This window comes from Cuculus canorus, chromosome 1 (genome assembly GCF_017976375.1).
Source record: "Cuculus canorus isolate bCucCan1 chromosome 1, bCucCan1.pri, whole genome shotgun sequence".
Taxonomy (NCBI): domain Eukaryota; kingdom Metazoa; phylum Chordata; class Aves; order Cuculiformes; family Cuculidae; genus Cuculus; species Cuculus canorus.
In genome coordinates, this window is record NC_071401.1 from 149,589,756 (window position 1) to 149,606,341 (window position 16,586).

General features: G+C 37.6%; 1 protein-coding gene across 2 annotated transcripts in view; it reads right to left on the reverse strand.

The window, feature by feature from the left end:
* Positions 1-534: 534 nt before the first annotated feature.
* The window catches only part of KDM7A (lysine demethylase 7A), a 71,532-nt gene continuing 55,480 nt past the window's right edge, over positions 535-16,586 (reverse strand). Inside the window, exons 16-20 of one of the 2 annotated variants that reach the window (XM_054070179.1) lie at positions 15,673-15,818; positions 15,332-15,540; positions 12,513-12,598; positions 11,146-11,422; positions 535-10,093 (exon numbers count right to left, since the gene is read on the reverse strand). In XM_054070179.1, coding sequence (XP_053926154.1) covers positions 9,999-10,093; positions 11,146-11,422; positions 12,513-12,598; positions 15,332-15,540; positions 15,673-15,818 — 813 coding nt within the window. In that variant the 3' untranslated portion in view covers positions 535-9,998. Of the gene's footprint in view, positions 10,094-11,145; positions 11,423-12,512; positions 12,599-15,331; positions 15,541-15,672; positions 15,822-16,586 lie in introns of both variants that reach the window. The other variant, XM_054070170.1, reaches the window with a different exon arrangement.

A 16,586-nucleotide genomic window follows, 5' to 3' on the forward strand; every position in this document is an offset into this window, starting at 1 on the left:
TTGGCCCTATTACATGCAGCCATTTCTATGACATGATAGTCTAATTATTTCAGGTATAAAGCCTATTCAGCGTTAACTCCTCCATGCAAGCAAAACTGCTACTTGCAAGAGCATTTGCTTAATGTATACAATGATTAAAACCTAGCATTCCTGCAGCTAATTAAGAAAAAACATCTTCCAGATCTGAAGTCATACTATAACCGTGCTTTAGTGCTTCAGCTAATGACTGAAGGTACAGACTCCAGAGAACATTAAACAGACCAGAGATTTCTTTTTTGTGTTGTTCCCATTCTTTTAGAGTCCTTTTCAGTGAATCACAACAGTTTGACGTACAACACTGCTCAGGTTTTTCCTCAAGCCATGAACTATAAAATACAATGAGAATTAGCATCAGTGAAAGAAAATTTAGAAATCTCTGAATGTCTCAACCAGGGGAAAAGTAAATAAAGAGTACCGACAGCACTATTTTGTTGTCAATCAAAATGTGTAATAAAAGGATTAGTGAGGACATTCCCTTCATCATAGTTATGGGAAAAATGTTATTACTGGAGTTTGGTAGCTGGCATCCTATATTGTTTAAAATTCCTTAAAGTTGGAGGCAACAGAAAATATTGAACAGAACATTGAACAGAATAAATAAATACATATATATATTTGTGTATGTATGCATGTATATATACACACACGTGATGTTGTACCTGCGATAGCTGAAGACAGTTTGAGTATAGTAAAAAAGTATATATAGAGATCCTGCAGCTTGCTGAAGTATTTCTGACTCTCTCAGTTTTATAATCTTGTAAATGGTCCTCTTTTTGAAGTTGTCGGGGTTTTCAATTTACTGAACACATTAACCTCAGAAATTCTGCCTTATTCCTACTTCTCCTCTTACACACTATATATATTATGCATTAAAACAATCCAAATGACATCATTTTTCTCCTAAATTACTATAGCAAGTGCTATTTTAAATATATTTTAAAATAAGAAAGCTGCTAATAGTAACATTATTGAAAATAGTTTAGAAGCTACCAGCTCATAGCAGTGACCCCGTATTGTGAGTACCTATGCAGAACAAGGTTTATGTGAAGAGGAAATGTCCTACGTCTGAACCATAAGGGATGAACATTACACACATTTCCCACTCTCCAAATATGTCAGTTGGTCTAATACATACCACCTTCCCTTACAAACCTTGCTCATAGGGTAACAGTGGGATGCATAGCATGAAATATCTTTCTGCTTTCTGTACAAACTGAACTCCTTTTTTAAAGTGAAATTCTCTTAATATTGAAGAAAACAGAACCAGAGCCTAAACTAATGTCATGTAACCACAGAAGAGGTGTGTTACACCCTGGTTAGGCATTTTCCCAAAGCATCTCGGTAATACCTCTTCTCTGATCTGCTGGAAAGGCCCAGGGAAAAAGAGATTATTCAGACGTCACATCGCGTTTAATGCTTGGTCTCCCCTCCTAAGACTATGGCAATTCAGCATCACTTGTGGTTCTTAGTTCTATGGCAGGTGCAGCTGTCGAGCAGTCTTTGGAACACGATCAACTCATTTTGCAACAGTGCACTGCAGAGCTCACAGATTTCTCTTCTCTGCCCTCCCGGTGGACCTAGGCTGAAAATGGACAGACTTGGAAGCAAACAGGTTCTTCTCGATGCTAACCTCACCTGAGCCAGCTAGTCCTGACATCACTTTTAGGACAGCTGGCATGCCAAATACACTCTTCAAATGCTCTCCTTCTCCAATAGGTGTAACGTGGTGGGAACACAGAGGTTATCTGCCTCTGGAGGAGAAGAACTTCAATCACATGGAAAGGGCTCTGTTCAGTAACCATCACCTGATGAAATTCAAACAATTTCTAAAAGTGCTCGCTGAGCACAGGAAAATCTTTACTAGGCCAGATCTGTAATGGATCTACTCAAAGATCTTCTGTAAAAAAGAGAAAAATCTCTGTGATTAGAAAAGAACAACTTAAGTAAGAATGAAGCATTTTAATTAGTGCCTGAAAAAGCTGCCTAGTTAAACCACATTTCCACAGCCCCGATCCTGTTTTAGGAGACCAGAGTAGCAGTTTCTAGAGCTCTGTTGGCTTTTTGTTTTGCTAGAACAAAAAGCTGACTTGCATCTTTATGACTTACTGCAAAGACAGTACGATTCAAGGGCACATATTTCTTCCAGATAAATATAATTCTCCAAGTATGCGTGTGAGTTTTACACACACTCATTTCACCAAAGAAAACACTTCTTATGAGAAATAAACTTTGGAGCGAAGCATCACAAACAAGCAGAGTCTTGGTATACTGTTCTTTTAGTTGACTTATATGTTCCAAAGCAGAGTATTTTTTCCAAGACCAAAGCAAATACAGCAGGAACAGTACAGATAAATAGATCTATTAAGCCAAACACAATTCTTTAAAAATTTGCAGTACTTATTCTAAAGACTGAATATAATGGGTTTCAGAGAAATGAGACCTTAGTCTAGACAAAGCAAACTGTCCTATTAGCCAGCTGTTAGGTGGAATACTATGAGCTCTGGAAATGAAAGACTTCATTCACCATTTTGATCACCAGCTATTTCTTCTGCAGGTAAAGACTTTAGTCCTTGACCACTGTAGAAACAAAGGCATTTAAAAGCCCTGGTTGTATCAGAATGAGTAACAGTAATGTTCTGGTTTTACAGTTTCAGTCCTCATTAACTTTTGGCTTGAGACAGTTTACTTACCAGCAGTAAAAGTGTAATTTCAAGGGCTCCCAGGATAATTAGTTCTACACAAAGAAAAAAAAAGTTTCTATAGAACTAACACTCAGCATGACTGACTTCACCACATTCATTCTACTGCTCAGGTTCCCATCATCAATCCAAAGTTACATCTAAATGAAAAAAAAAACCACAAAAAAAGGTCTGGTTGAATTTGTTACGTAATGAGCCACCACAATAACTTCACAACTTAGCCACATTATGACAAACTCTCTACAGAAAGAGTTGAACTTCACCAAATGTACACAAAACCAAGTTTGTAGGCACTTGACAAGGGGGCACTCTTCCTCAAATGCAGTAGAACACTGTCGATTTAAAACCAAACCAAAACAAACAACAAAAAACCCAAACGCCAACCCAGTAATAACAACTTTAGTCTTCAGCTACCTAGAAGAGTGTCTTGTCCATTCCCTGGCTTTACAAATTCAACCTTTTTTTTGCTGTATTTGGTACCCCTGAAATCTTTAAAATACATCTGTCCATTATGAAAAAAAAACCCAATCCAGGTAGATATTTCCCCATCCTCCCCAACAGAAAACCAGAAACTTTCAGTTTTAATGGAAATAAGCTCCAGGTGCTGAAGGCTACCCAGCAGCATCTAAAGTAGCACTTTTGAGATAGTTGTCTTATTTTCCAGTGTATCCTACCTATTCTCCATCAAACAGTGGTCATAGAGAAAAGCTCTGGAAAGTAGCTAGTGAAAACAAAAGGACAAACAGTAAAGGTGCCTATAGAGGGTTTTATATGGGTATGAAACTTGTATTTGTGGCCCACTGAGGTGTTCTATTAAGTCTATCACTTTATTTTAGGACCAAAACATTAGTACAAGCAACGAGTTCAGTGTGACAAACCCTGGTAAGTCTCTCTGAAAATGTGCAGGCTGTAGCATTCTTCTTCATCAATCACAATGATCAGGACTTTTTCAAAACGTGTGGTTGCTCTGATAGACAGTTCTCTTTCAGATCTTTGGTAAATCTTTGGCTAACCAAACTCAGAAACAGTTTTAACACATCAATATAAAAGATGTAAAGGCATGCCAAAATACAGCAGGAACTGATTTTTGGACACATAAATAACTGATCTTCACCCTCTGTACTTAAATAATTAATTTTCTTCACAATTTCTTACTCCATTCAAATGAAGTTTGTTTCTGAAACAGCACAGAAGTTTCTGTCCCCAAAATCTACATTACTGTATTTTAAGCTTCACGTCACAGAACTTTAACTAGTGTGTTGGGCTTTCATAACCTATTTTAATCTTATACGTACGCAGTACATGGTGTGATGAGGTCAGCATTCTTGTTCTTTGACTGTAAAACACCTGGCACATTGAAGTCCTAGTCCATGAATAGATCTCCTAGTCATTATAGTCAGCCATAAACGCTCTGTAAACTAAAAGCCAGGCTAAGAAGTAAACTCGAGCAGCTGCAGAGGATGCTCACATCAAACATCTTGTGCCACTCGTCTCTTCCAATGCCATTGCTGCATCATTTATCTAAGGCTCTCATAAAATGACCAGCACTGGAATCTATGCATCTGTCCATCACAGCACTGAAGAAGTTCAGTAGCACGGAGCTGTATTTGCAGAAGAAAACTCATTACACGAAGTTGGAGGCAACACAGTAATGCTTCCATCACCCCCGAGCGGAGTACCCACAGGCAAACACTGTGCTGCCACATGGAGTCAAAATCAGGAGCACTGACAACCATAAACCAGATGACATGTGATGGAAGAAATCAGCAGAAAAGTCATCCAGGATAAAGCAAGAATGACAAAGTACACGGAAGTGTGAAAGAGAAAGCTCGTCTTCCAAAAAGCACACACATTTAAAGAGGGGGGTGTGAAGGGGAGGGAAATCAAGACATGAGCCAGTCATCAGTTGCATGAGACAAACCTAACAGAAACCAAGAGCAAGAACATGGAAATACCATTTGACGCCATTCTTACAGTTCTAGATCTGCTAATACGATGGATCACAAACGCATCCACCTCCCTTTCATATTAGAATTCAAAAAAATATATACATATCTTCAAAAAAATGCATTTAGTTGCCATATAATATACTTGGTTTGAAATGAGATTTGCACTTCAAAAAAATAAAAAAAAATACCATGAGAATACTCCCCTCTCACATTTCTCCAGAAAATTTCTTCTTAAAAATGCAACAAGTAAAGGGCACAGAGATTGGACCTAGAAAAGCATTTTTCTCCTCACAATATTCTGTACAGTTTTCTGTATTTACACTGAAGCAAATGAGCAGAAGAAATTAAACGCTTTAGAGTGCTAAAATCAAAACATAAGCAATACAATTTTTTAATTTCAGTATTTTAAAGTACAGAAAGTGGAAACTATGAATATCAAATACAAATTTAAACAAAGCCACTTGTCCTCCCCTAGAATAATCAATGTGAACTACTTATAGAAACTTACAAATTTAAAGTAAAATCAAAACAAAATAAATACTGTACATACACTTTCCCTGCCTGCAGGCAAAAGAGGATGGGAAATACTGTTATGAATTGAAACAAATGCTCTTAAAGCTGCAGCATCCCATTTCCCAGCCAAATACTTAACACAGTAGTGCGTTTCTGTAAAAAGGAAGACACACATACACCGACCCCTACTGAGCAGACAAGCTAGTATTTTCAGAGACATTAGAATGAAAGATGGAAATTAGACTAAGAGAGTAGAAAAAGGAGAGGAAAAGACAAACAGGCCAGCAAAATGTTACTACAAAACTAGTAAATATAGCCAAGAACTAGCCTCTTTTTCTTTTTTTTTTCAAATTCCAAGGTTTTTTTTTTTTTATAAAATTCACCAAAGCATTGGCAGCAATAGACATTTCCCAGAAGTGACAATACATATCAATATAATCTCTTAAAGTGATCCCTTTCATTCCCTTCCCACAACTCTTATGGCTTAATTTATATTAAAAGTAGAAAAAGTCTTTTTTTTTTTTTCTTCCAACAGAAATGCAGCCTACGAAGAACATGCATTTCCTTATCAGTGCTACTTATATTTCCCATCCACTGCACGATTTATCACTCATACGCTCCTACAAAGAGGATTTAAGGGTGTTTTTTGTTGGGGATTTTTTTGGAAAAATGGATGTTGCAGCTTTTAATCTTGTTTAACCACAAATAGTAAGGCCCTTGGTTCAATTTATACCTCTTCTGTGAAAAAGTAGCTCTGGGGTCACTCAACCTCCCAAGCTACAAACAGCTCTTAATGGTCTGGAAGTATTATGTGAATGAAATTCTGGAAAGACTGGATTTGGTGGTCATGGTGGGGGTGTGAAGGGATAGGAAGGGCAAGTGGAGCCTCAATAGGGCACTAGCTATAGACTTGTAGTGCCAAGTCAGTCTAGCTTCAGTTCTGCTTAGCCTCCACAACTACCAAAAAGGGGCAGCAAGATTCACATTAGCTCTGACTCTGAAACCCTGCGAAGATTTTCAACATTTAAAACTTCATGGCCTTGTGAATGAAAGTAGCTTATGCCATAGAGCAAAGCCTAGGGAAAGCTGAAGCTTCTAAAATGTGATCATGACACTGTGCTCTTACATCTCTAACTAAAGGAAACACAAGCACTTCAACCACCAAAAAAAATGTCCCCCTAAGTGCCCCATGTGATCAGAAAGCAATAATTTAACTCTCAACATCTAACCCTTTCAAATTGTGTTTAAGAATGGATTCATGTAAAGTATTACAGGTTGCATAGGTAATCTACCTCAGAGGTCAACAAAGGCTACCTTGTAGCCAGGGTTTATTAGCAAGTATAGTAGAAGAAAAGGGAAAGTTGCTGGAAGAGACTTTGATAGGGTTTCTAGGTGGTCTTTCCTTTTTCATGTTTGTTTCTTCTTTTAAAACTGCAGGAACATGAAAACTTAGAGAATGGGAAAACCCCTACAATATTTAATTTCCTTTTGTTCTGTCTACAAAAAAAAAAAAAAAACCCAAACCAAAAAAACCCACCCCCAAGCTAAGCCATTACTTTATGTCAAATCCAAGTTCTCTGACTTTTCTAAACAGATTAACCTTGAAAATGAGTTACCATAGCAGGCTTAATTCTCTCTGTTGTCCAGTCAGTGTTCCCTACTCCCTCCCTCTTCCACCCTAAGTGAGACAGCAAGGAAAAAAAAAAATAGGTTGTTTTCTCTCCACTACAACAGCACAAGGTTCAGTCCACCTACAGAAAGACTGCTGCAGTAGTGTTTTCATCTAGGATACAATAAAAATATCGCTACATACAAGTATACAAAACAAGTGAGGTCACCACATCCTCTTCATGAGCTACCAGGAGACTTTTTTCCGTTTTTTTTTTCTTTTTTTTTTCTGTTTGGGTTTTTTTCCCCCCCTTATTTTTTTTTTAACACTATTCATCATGGCAATTTCTTTCAAATTACTTGTTCTGAGGTGGAACATAAGAATTAACTTCTGCTGGAAGCATGGATAGCTGAAGAAAATGGGAATGAACCTCTGCCTGTTGACAGCCTGTGAAGAGACTACTACATAAATTCCTGACAGTGGAGAGCCACTTTGAAAACAAAGGTAGAAAGTAGAGTAAAGGAAGAATAAAATCAAGAAGAAATAACATATATGGGTCCAGCCACATCCGTGTTCCAATAGTAAGATACAGTTAAATAACGCAGATGGTCAGAAAAGAGATTTTGTATAAGTCAGTCACATGTACAAGAATGCACACTCCATATCTTAAAATTCCTTACTCCAGATTCTATGCTGGCATACTTCTATTTCAGATAAGTCTTCTCAAAAATCTCCGTTTAAGGAAAGAGATTCATTCTTCATTCTGCTCTAAATCCGCCTGCTGCCCTAAACTGGAATTTTCTATTCTTAAAAATTATACAGCCAGCACGAAAGAAACAGTTTGGTTCAATATGCTAAAGCTAAAATAGTTTCCAAAGCCTGGCAGGCATTAATTCAGTTGCTCAAGCTTAAGCAGAGAGAATATTTATATGGGTATATAATTTTAACTAATATTGATAATGTAGTTTATTTCTTTGACTTTGGTGAGAACATATTAGAAGATAGTTAAAATATTCTCCTTTAACTATTTCCATCTGGAAAACATAGCACCTGAGAACAGCAACTACTTCTAGTCACTTTGAGCACCTGTAGAGTACCTCTTAGCTTATCTTCTGCTTTTTAGAAATCCTTTGCTACCTCTGTTCCCAATAGTCAAAACAAGGTTGAGAGCTTGCATTAAGTAAAAAAAAAAAATCAAAAAAGACTGAAAACATGCTTTTGTGAAACCATAATTAGCAAACAAAAAAAAAGGTTAAAAAAATTCACCCATATGTACACACACAAAACTATAAAGTCAAGTCAATACAACGTAAAAGCAAGGCTGCAAAAAAACACTCCTAATTTACAATTTCCAAGCTACAGAGCAAGTAAAGCCATGAAAGTTACCTGACTTATTTGCAGTTGCATTATGTTTTGATGTTTCTCAATTTAGAAACAGGATAACAGTACTAAATAGTTTTGACCCTACAAAAATCAGAAACATTTGACATCAAAAATACTTCCGTAAATTTGTAAAGGCATTCATAACGTAGCCTAGATAAAATTAACTCCGCACAAATATTCTGGAAAGTCCAACTGAATTTCTTTTTAAACCACAAAAAGAGAAAATTATTCCAGTATAGAATATGGAGGAAGGAAAAACTCGTATGGAAAGATAAATCAATTCAATTACTTGGATAGCTATGCTTGAGTATTTTCACTCTTAGCAACCAAAACAACCCAAATCAATCAATAATATTGTTGTCACTACCATATTAATGTTTTCGTTCTGGCTGGACCCTGCAAAATGCCCTTTTTCCAGAATCAAGTAAAAGTATTCCCCTTTTCGCCTTCATCCCCGTCCCCTAAAAGTTAAATATTTCATTTTATATTACAGAAAAAATTCAAAGCTTGAATCAAAATTATTTACAATAATTCAGAATCAGCATTTGCTGTCAGCTCTGTATGAAGCCTGACACAAACGATCATTCTGATACCAGTAAGCTACTTAATGCTTATATTCACATCAGTTAAGACTTTTAATTGGCCGTCTCACCCAGCTTCGAAAGCCACACACATTCTCCTGCCTTCCTCACTCTTCAGTAGAATGTGTTTAAAGTACAATGATATTTTAATGCTTATTCCATGCTACGTTAATACGCCAAATCTTAAGACTGCAATGTATATCTTACAAGTTAATTCAGAGTAATTGTTCTGAAGAAACATGTATCTTAACTGATGTCCCTGTTCCTCCAAAAAGATATATTAGGTTTCCCTCCTTTGTACCACCTCTTAAATAATCTGTACAAATACAATTTCAGGGAGCCTTTTTACAGAGGAAAATCATCACAGATAAACAATCAGGAGGAAAAGTAATGCACTCCAATTAGGAGGAAAGGGGTGCAGTTTAAAACAAGTTAGCAACTGGACTGACATAAAAAGATTCTTCTGTCTTAGGAGTCTCTTCTAGTCCATCAAATAAATAAATCTGCATAAAAGAGGACAGGTCAAAAAATAACCAAGCTGACAGAGACTATGCAATTTGCTAGTCAACAGAAGCCCAGCCAATAGCTTACAAAAAGCAGGAAAAAAAAGATTCCATATGCCTTAATTTAAAAAATAATTAATAATGCATCTCATCCCTATTTAAGACTATAACCTGAATATCAAATTTAGGAGTCCAGACTAATCACAATTAATGTGGCTCTCCACTGCACCAAACATACATTATCAAAACAATTAAAAACGTTCACATTCTTAAATCTAAATTAATAACCCCCACAAAAACAGTCTTCCAAATAAATAGGTTTTTAAAATGAATTTAAAAGTTGTCAAAATCTATCAGAAATAAATTATTGATAAACCACCTTCATCATCTTCCCCTCATTAATTAGGTCAGAAACTACCAGCAACAAATGATATTTAAGCCCTGATGAGAGACTATTTCTCACAGTCCATGTCTCTCTGAAGATTTCCCCGTTCCCATATGGTTATTGCTGAGCAGGTGTGGCACAGTGAAAATGCAGCATTGGGTCATTGGTTTTTTTTTGTTGTTTTTTTTTTTTCTTTCTCATTTTTGTTCATCAGGCAGTGTTTTATATGGTACATGCAAGTCTGCTTCAAGCAGAGGAATAACAGCAGCTCCAGGCTCTGTTGACCTCAATACTGGTCTGTGTAGGAAAGACAGCAGTAGTAGAAGTAGCAGCTACATTAAACAAAGAAGCGCGCATGGCCATTTCGGTTCAGCTTCAAGATCTTCCCAAGGCGCTGTTTAGCAGTTGCCATTCCCTTCTTTGGACGTTTACCTGAAAAATGAAATCAAATACGTCACATTTTTATCTTCATAAAACATCTTTATAAAATAAATAAAGAATCTTCATAAAACAAAGATGAAAGCCAGCTTTCAAGCTGAAGGAGGAAAAAAAAAGCAAAAAAAAAAAAAAAGCTCTTCACTTGTCTATTTGGGAGCATACAAACAGAGAATCAGAACTGTAAAAACCACCAATTGTTTTCCCTAAAGTCTGGCTAGCATTATCATAAATAAAGTGATTATATTATTTACAAATGTTCCCAGTCTAGGGAAGGGTGGAGGGTGTGGTCAGGGAGAACCTAAACTGCGCTTCTTGAATTTTCCTCCGGTAAGTTAATTCCCTTGAGTAAATTATAGAAGATAAACTTGAAACTAAGTACTAAATACTATGAGCATCAGACCATTTTTTTGAAGTATCACAGCTTTTAAACCTTCACCTCAATAAACAAATCTGATCAGGCCAGTGTTTCAGAGTATTGTTGTGATTCTGTTCCCTGTAACGAACACGTAACACATACACCTGCAGAGGTGCAATGGTACCTATGAAAGTTTTATCTGGCCACATAGGCAGTTAGAACTCCCTTAATTCCACTCCCACACATTCTGTGCCAAAATGTGAGAGTCCACAGGATGGATTCTCCCTAGGATGAGAGAAAATGGCCTCAAATTGCACCAGCGGAGGTTTAGGTCGGATACTCGGGAAAATGTCTTTACTGAAAGAGTGGTGAAGCATTGGAAGAGGCTACCCAGGGAAATGGTGGAGTCACCATCCCTGGAGGTGTTAAAAAGCATGCAGACATGGCACTTCAGGATATGGTTTAGCAGGCACAGTGGTGTAGACCCGATAGTTGGTTAGACTGGATGATCTTAGAGGTCTTTATGAGGTAAATGCAATGATTGTATGAATCTCTTTATGGTTTTCCTCAAGGTCCAAGTCTGTCCTTTTCTCAGTTTCTGCACCTAACAGCTCTTTTTGATGATTACAAGCTCATTTTCCCAGTCTTTTTCCTTTTTTCACTCTGGAAAGAGAACAGAGGTAAGCATTACCTTTTGTCGCCTGGTTGCTGATAGGGGGTGGATTTGATGCTGGCCTCTTTGTTGGATGAAGTGGTACAGACAAGGATGTTTCACCATATGGCCTCTCAGGGCTAAGGCTGCCATCGCTCAGCCGACATTCTCCTTGAATTAAACTGGAGTCTCGTGTGTACTTCCCATGCTGGAAACTCAAGCTGTTGTTGTGGACTATACTTCTATTTTCCTGAACCTTATGACTGGCTTCAGCTGCACCCTCTTTCTTGATGTATTTTTGAGTTTTACTTGTATCCTAGTATGAACATGAGGAGTAGAAAAAAAAATGGAAGTTGAAACGTTCTGGCTACAATTTCATTCCAGTTTTCACAGATATTTGAATTATCCTATTGTCTTTATGATTCTATCATTTATTTTAATATAGATAGCTCCTAAAAATAAGACACAATATAGTACCTCTGTGCAAGTTTTTCCATACGCACTTAAGGGCAACGCTACAGATTAATTACATATACTAGTGTTCTCAATTTCTCTGCTTTTCAGTTTTAGTCTGCAGCGATCAAAGAAAATGCAACTAACTGGCACTACAGCAAGCCATCCCACAACCACTGACTACATAAACAGGTAATTTGTTTTCAACATTCAGCTGACGAGAGAACAAATTCTAAATCGAGAATTGCAAACTGTAAAGAATATCATGTAGTTAGATAATCTTAAAAATAAAAAAACTAAAAAGCATGCAGTTGAAATACAGTTATTAAATAACACTGGTTTTGCAATTTTAATTGTTCTAGTAATAGTTTAGTTGGTTGCTCAAATGCTTCTAATACAGATATGTTCAGAAACACTAAAAAAGTTCAGCATGTAAGTCACACAACCTTTCATTTAGATGTTCCTTGCTGGATTCCACCTGGACATTGCAAAGCAAAAATATTCCTACCTGCTGAAAAGTTGTGTCAGTTTGGCAGTACCTATTTCCTAAGCAAGTATCTTTACTATAAAAAGTATCAACAGTATCACTTGTTCTGATGCTCTGGTTGGGAATAACTACAAATAAAACAATACAGTGCTTCCCCAGATAGACTGAATGTAAATTCACACTCTTCTTATAAAGTATTTTTTATCTTTCAAAATACTGGCCTGAGTATCTTAATCCAAGCCACTATGACAGAAAAAAGTTTGAAAGGAAAATACATCAAAACAACAACAGTGGAAAAAAAAAAGCACAACAAAACCATAATGCTCCGTTACAAGCATCAGAAATATCTATTACCAGATACGCAGTGCAGAAAGACCTGTCTACCATGCCTTCTGTATTTACAGCTTCTTGATCTTTTTTTCCTGCAAAACTTTTTGTGTCCAAAACATTTCAAGTATTGCTTTACCTGAGGGGCAATCCTTGAAGCTTCATTCAGGTGTCTAGCCCATGCTGAAGTCCCCAAATCTCTTTCCTCCTCCTTCACAGACCTGCCTAAAGAGAAATTCAACAAGCTCAAATTTTAAAATAGAAATACGAATACAAAGTTAATTTTAATAACTTTAAAATTAAACCAAGAAAGAAATGAAAACTCAATAGAAAATATTTCCTAGGTACAAAATGGAAGCTGTCAGACCTGCTCAGTTCTACACACTAAATAGGGAAAATGATCCTACAGCATAAATACACCTAAAGATCCCTACACCACATTAAGAAGGTCGGACCAACATACTTGTTCAAATTTGAAAGCATTGATGTCGAAGACAGATTACCTTCTTTGTTACACTACAGATTTCAGTTTTCTACCCTGTTTTTACATCATGAGTAGTTCATATGAAGATGGACATCGCCTCTAACTTACAGGTATTATTGACTGTATTGTTTCTAAGCACTGATTCATGGAAGATCTGCAGTGACAGGCCTGTAGAAGACACGCCCACGTTGAAAACATACTTAAAATACAGTTAACTTGTAAAATCAAGGGTATCCTTAGTCACTCATTCAATCTTAATTTGGAGAGACAGAAAGGTTTTCCAAAACCTGCTAGCTAATAAGCATAGTTTCACCTTCTTCATCTGTGGAGTCTGATATGTGTACTGGGTCTGCTCAGAATAGATTTTTTTCTAATGGTCCATTAGGTGCTATATTTTAGATCTGTGGCTAAAACAGAGTTGATAACACACTAAGGTTTTGGCTGTTGCTGAACAGTGCTTGCAGTGTGTCACAGCTTTCTCTTCCCCACTCCGCCCTTTACTAGGGGTACTCAAGAGACTGGCAGCAGACGCAGGCAGGACAGATGACCTGAGATGGTCAAAGAGATATTCCACACCACATAACGTCATGCTTGGCTACTGGGGTAGAGGGTAGAGGCTGGGGGGAAAGCTAGTCTTCTGGGGTAGTTGCTCACAGATTAGCTGTGCATCAATCTGCTTAAAGAATGTGGTGAGTGATTGCCATTGCACCACTTGTCTTTCTCTTTTTCTCACTTATTGAACTGGCTTTGTGATCCTTCTCACTTTTCCTCTTTCTATTCTGTACCCTACATCACAAGGCAGGGGGAGAGAACAAGTGACTGTATGGGCGCTCAGCTGCTGGCGTGAGCCAACCTACCACAATTCAGAAACCTGGGTAGTAGTAGGTTTCTCATAAAGTTAAAAAGACAGAAAGGCACTGTATGTATCTGCATGGTTTGCTGGTTAGAGGGTTTTAGAACAGAATCTAGAATAGAATTTAGAACAGAATTTAGAATAGAATTAGAATAGTATACTTAGGATTGGAAGGGACCTTAAAAGACCATCTAGTTCCAACTCCTCTGCCATGGGCAGGGAACCTAGTTTTGGTGGTGGTGGCTTTAGTTAGTTAGTTCGATAGCAGGTTTTAAGGACATACAACTTCAATTACCAGAACACAGTCCACAACACCACATTAGGCTTTCCTGTTATCCATGTAAACAAAACCCAACATACTATTAGTTCTTTGAATTAGCATCCTATTTGTTGGTGGGGTTCTATTTGTTTCCTATCAGAAAAGCTATAATTCTCTTCCATTTCCTTCTCAAGCACAGAATTTTCAAACATAGTGACACTCTGTTCCAAGAAGTGATTTTTACTTTTTTGAGGGAAATAGTGTTAATGTTCTGCTGTCATTCCCAAAATGCATTTAACAGATGTCTGTTTTCCATAGACATCAAAATGCCACTGGCAAAAAAAAAAAAAAATACCTCTGATTTCTCCTCTTCAAGATTAGAATCTTCTTTAATACGCTGCATTCATTTCAGAAGTAAAGCCAAATATGCTTTCCAAAGCCACATGAAAAATCTCCAAGGAGATTTTTAGGGATAGCTAAGTAACATACATGCCATGAAAGCTGCAATCATGAAGGTTCTGTCAATCTTTTCTGAAAAAGGTTACACTTCTAAGACCACACTTTTGATCTAGACATAACTTTGCCACTCTTGTAAGGTGCCACAAAACTTTTAGATGGTGATAATTAGAAGACGTATTCTGATGACCTCTCAAACTAAGTTTGTCCCAGTTTTCAGAAGTAGCATTTACTTTCTATAGGAAAACAGAACTCCCACCAGACTAGGCTGCTCAAGGCCCCAACCAATCTGGCCTTGAACACCTTCAGGGAGGGGGCATCCACAGCTTCCCTGGGCAACCTGTTCCAGTGTCTCACCATCCTCATTGTGAAGAATTTCTTCCTAAAGTCTAGTCTAAATCTTCCCCCTTCCAATTTATAGCCATTCCCCCTAGTCCTATCACTGCATGCCCTTGTGAAAAGTCCCTCCCCAGCTTTTCCGTAGCCCCTTCAGGTACTGGAAGGTCACTATAAGGTATCCTCATAGCTTGCTCTTCTCCAGGCTGAACAACCCCAACTCTCTCAGGCTGTCTTCATAGCAGAGGTGCTCCAGACCTCTAATCATCTTTGCAGCTCTCCTCTGGATCCCTTCCAACAGTTACATATCCTTCTTGTGTTGAGGATTCCAGAACTGGACACAGTAGTCCAGGTGAGGTCTCACAAAAGCAGAGTAGAGGAGAACCATCTCAACCTGCTGGCCACGGTTCTTTTCATGCAGCCCAGAATACAGCTGGCTTTCTGGACTGTGAGCATGCATTTAGTTAAAAACGTGACTACAAATCTAAACATGAAACTTTAAGTGCTTATCCTGAACAGTTTGTTCCAGAGCAGAGAGCAGCAGTATGTCATTACAGTTCAGATACCTACCACACTCTATTGTTTTGTGGCTCTGAGATGGCTGCCTATCTTTATGCCGACTCCTGGGATACCTTTTGTGTTCCTGAAGAGACGTTCTTTTATCCATGCAGTCTGTGCTTTGAGTATGACCTGGTAAACATGAATTATAGTGCAATCCTGCCATAGAAAGCATGCCCTGAATAGCTTCTTCTTCTGTACTTGTCGAGGTAGGACATTCCCTAGAAAAATAAAGTAGTATTAAACATTTCAAAATAGAACCTTAGATGATTTTCACATTGATATAAAGCAGAACCACAAATATATGTGAAAAGGTCTCATAGTTTATCAACAAATGCTCACAAAATCCTTACTTTTTACTGGGAGTTTTATTTCTAGATGGCTTCTGGGTATTTTGAAAAAGGTCTCTCCTGACCTTAGATTCTTCTTTGAAATTTGATGTTACTTCCTGTTTCTCTTCATCACCTGAGCTTTCTGAGTCCTCTGCGGAGGAATCTTTCTGCTGAAACAAGAGAAAACAGTAGGCAAAATGGTCACCATCTAAATAGAGACACTACCTGAATTTATGCCAATCAGAATATTCAAAAGCTTTTGGGTCCAACTATTTTATATATACATTATTCAGAAAGTAGTTAATTTGAATACAGCAACTGAGATGCTATACATTCAAATTTTGTAACACTGATGAGTACTTGCTTCAGCAATATAGAAAGCATCTCTGAAATCCATTTTCTTGCAGAAAATAGTACATACATTAAACCTTGCACAAATCATTGCATTCTCTTTAAAGAGAATATGGATTATTCTTGTCATCTATATAAAGTAGAGGAAAAAATATGAAAGTCTGCTTCCAAGCAATAGCCAGAATTAATACATATTACATAGAACAGGACACAACCTGCCCCAAATAACTGTTTCTGGTTCATGCTTTCACAAAAGGTAAGCATCTCCAGCAGCAGCATCTCTCTCATGAATGACAGGAGCTCTCAGGTAAATCCAGAGCACAGCAGGAACACAGGCACAGCAGCTGTTGCCTCTCTTACAGTGGCACAGCCTCATTTCACGAATGAAAGGGCTTTTCTGCTCCTGCTGAGATTACAGCTTGTATGGGTAGGAGTTTCTCTCAAAGGTGGAGCAACCATATGTGAATCAATATGCCTCTATGTGAAGCAAGGGCTACAATAGATGTGTTCCATCTTGATAATTCAGAATAATCTATTTTCAACAAGTACGGAGAATGCCACAATTTTTTTCAAGCTGAGAAATA